The sequence below is a fragment of the Penaeus vannamei genome, chromosome 10, assembly GCF_042767895.1.
Source record: "Penaeus vannamei isolate JL-2024 chromosome 10, ASM4276789v1, whole genome shotgun sequence".
Classification (NCBI taxonomy): domain Eukaryota; kingdom Metazoa; phylum Arthropoda; class Malacostraca; order Decapoda; family Penaeidae; genus Penaeus; species Penaeus vannamei.
Window position 1 is genome coordinate 45,248,892 of NC_091558.1, and position 2,500 is coordinate 45,251,391.

The window sequence follows — 2,500 nt, forward strand, 5'->3', positions numbered from 1 at the left end:
GAGCCATCTTCTCATGGTGGGAATGCAGGGCCAACTGGCTTGGGTGCTGGAGGCCCAGGCATTGTTGCAGGCAATGCTGAAGAGGCCCAAGAGGTACATGGGAATGGTGAGCAAGCCGGAGACACCTTAGGGTCCCCAAGAGTCAGATCAGGAACTGCTTCCTCTGCCCAGTTGGGCTTATCCTCATCAACACCTCAAGTATCTGTCACAACTTTGTAAGTTTCAAGTATTTGTTATCTCTGGTTTTATTAATTTTGTCTTTGTATGAGTTTCATAAATTTTGAGGTCAAATCTGAAAGCAGTAAACAGGTCTGTCACAGGAACTTTAGAAAGTTATCCAAGTTAATTTGCAACACATCAAAAAGAAACCTTTAGCAGAATTACAGATTTTTTGAGAAAGCAGAGTGTTTGAGTATGTGGAGGAAAATGACATTTTATATTTTCAAAAATATTCAATATTCTCATCACAGTTACGTGGCGCTTTACTCATACCGGGGACGCAAGGCAGATGAGTTGGAGCTAAGGAAAGGCTACATATACACAGTGACAGAAAAGTGCCAAGATGGATGGTATAAAGGTCGCTGTATAACAACAGATAGAGCAGGAGTCTTCCCTGGAAATTACGTCCAAGTTGCTAAGTATGATATCTGTCTGCTTTCGGTCTTGATATGTATGAATTTTATTGTTTGTTTAATTTCTGCTGGAAATTCACTTTCAGAAAAAGTTCTTACGTATAAACTGTTCTCTAGTAAAGGCAGGCTATTATTACAGATTTTTCTGACACATTAGCATTTCTTATACCACAGACCACAGACAATAGCTGCCTACCTGGCTAAGCGCAATGCCCGGGGGTCTTCCAGCCACAACCGCAACAACAGCACAGGGGGAGGCACCCTAGGCCCTAGTAACGGTGGAAGTGGAAGCAGCACCCTCCCTTCGGGTGTGGTTAGCTACACACGGCCTAGAGCAAGCCCAGGTGGTGGAGCAGACGGCAGGCATGCTGAAGGTTCCCGTGGTGAGAACACAAGTCTGCTGGACACCCCAGTTCACTCTATGGTACCCACTCTGTCCCCAACTCACACTTCGCCGCTTGCAGGGTCTCTCTCCCCAGCGGCTGGTGAGTCTTGATTAACATGTGATCCAAGCTAACAAGACCCCTGTCCGGTATCCTGTAGTCCTCGTCCCAGTGCCCAGTGGTCCCCTTTTGATTCGTACTTTTTGATATTCTTATCTCTTTTTCTCTATCTCTCTTCTTTTTTTAGTAGAAGGCAGCTTATTTATTTGGGATTTCTCTTTCCTGAAAACTAGGGTGAAAAGCATAAGTGTTTTAGTTTTGATTTGCCTTTGTTGATGATTTATGTTATTATTATTATAATCATTTGTAGTCACAGTAGCAGTAGTGATAGTAATGATGGTGATAGAGGTAATGGTAATAGTAACATCATTTGTAACCCTTTTTTACTATGCTCATTGCGTGTGGCGTATGTTTACTACCATTTACATCTCAAAACAATTCCGTAGTTAAGTGAATCATAACTTGAGTATTTTAACTCCCCCAAAATAATAATAGCATATAGTACTGGCAAACAGTTGTTAAAGTTAAGAGGTCTGTCTTTTGTAACTATGAGACTTTCATACATTATTGCAAGCTTATGGAAACAGATTGTAATATCTCAATACAAGGTATTTTTTCTTGTTCTCTCTTTGTTCTCTTTAAGGAAGACAGAATATCTTCAACAATATACACCTTTTTCTCTGGACGTACAGTCATTTTTCTTTCAAATTATGTCACAGTTGTAGGTTTTGTGAATGAAGTATTGTGCTTGTTGGTTTTATGGAAGTGACATCAATAATTTTAATAAAGTATGATTATGGGGATTATATGTATGAAGGTGACAAAGTTTGCTACAAAATTAATTAAATTATAATTATTGTATTTTGATGGTGAGAAAAAGAGATAAGGATTACTGTACTGAGAAATGAGAAAATATTTAGAAATTAAAGGATTACATTTTAATTATAATTGTTGTTATTATTATTATTATTAGTAGTAGTAGTAGTAGTATTGTTATTATTTTTTTTATTATTATTCTGTTCAAATTAACCCCATGCCGCCGGGTTTCATGTATTTATATGCCATGGCTGTTAGGGACAGAGTAGCAGATGGCTTATTATCACGACCATTCCCAAGCCCTGGACTCATCGGATGGAGCTTGTTTTTCTCTGATATTAGTGGCTTCATTTATATGGTAAAGCTTTTAGGTAATACAACCTAAAGTGAAGGTAAACGTTCACTGTAGATTGATGATATTATTAAAAATTAGGGCAAAATAAAAGCTTTTAGGTGCCGAATGTCATTCGCAAACTACCGAACACGCCGTGTGCAAACGGGAAACTGCTGATGCGCGCCAGCAGTCCCATGATTATGTCCATTTGCCAAACTTTTTTTACCTTGGGTGATTGGGTTAAGAAGATAAATATGCATTTTCTTAGCATGATT

At 38.8% G+C, this 2,500-nt stretch overlaps 1 protein-coding gene across 1 annotated transcript in view; it reads left to right on the top strand.

Annotated features, from left to right (window-relative positions):
- The window catches only part of POSH (Plenty of SH3s), a gene marked incomplete at its 5' end in the record, with an annotated part of 28,960 nt that continues 26,460 nt past the window's right edge, over positions 1 to 2,500 (top strand). Inside the window, 3 exon segments of the mRNA XM_070126749.1 lie at positions 1 to 215; positions 471 to 638; positions 807 to 1,117. Coding sequence (XP_069982850.1) covers positions 1 to 215; positions 471 to 638; positions 807 to 1,117 — 694 coding nt within the window.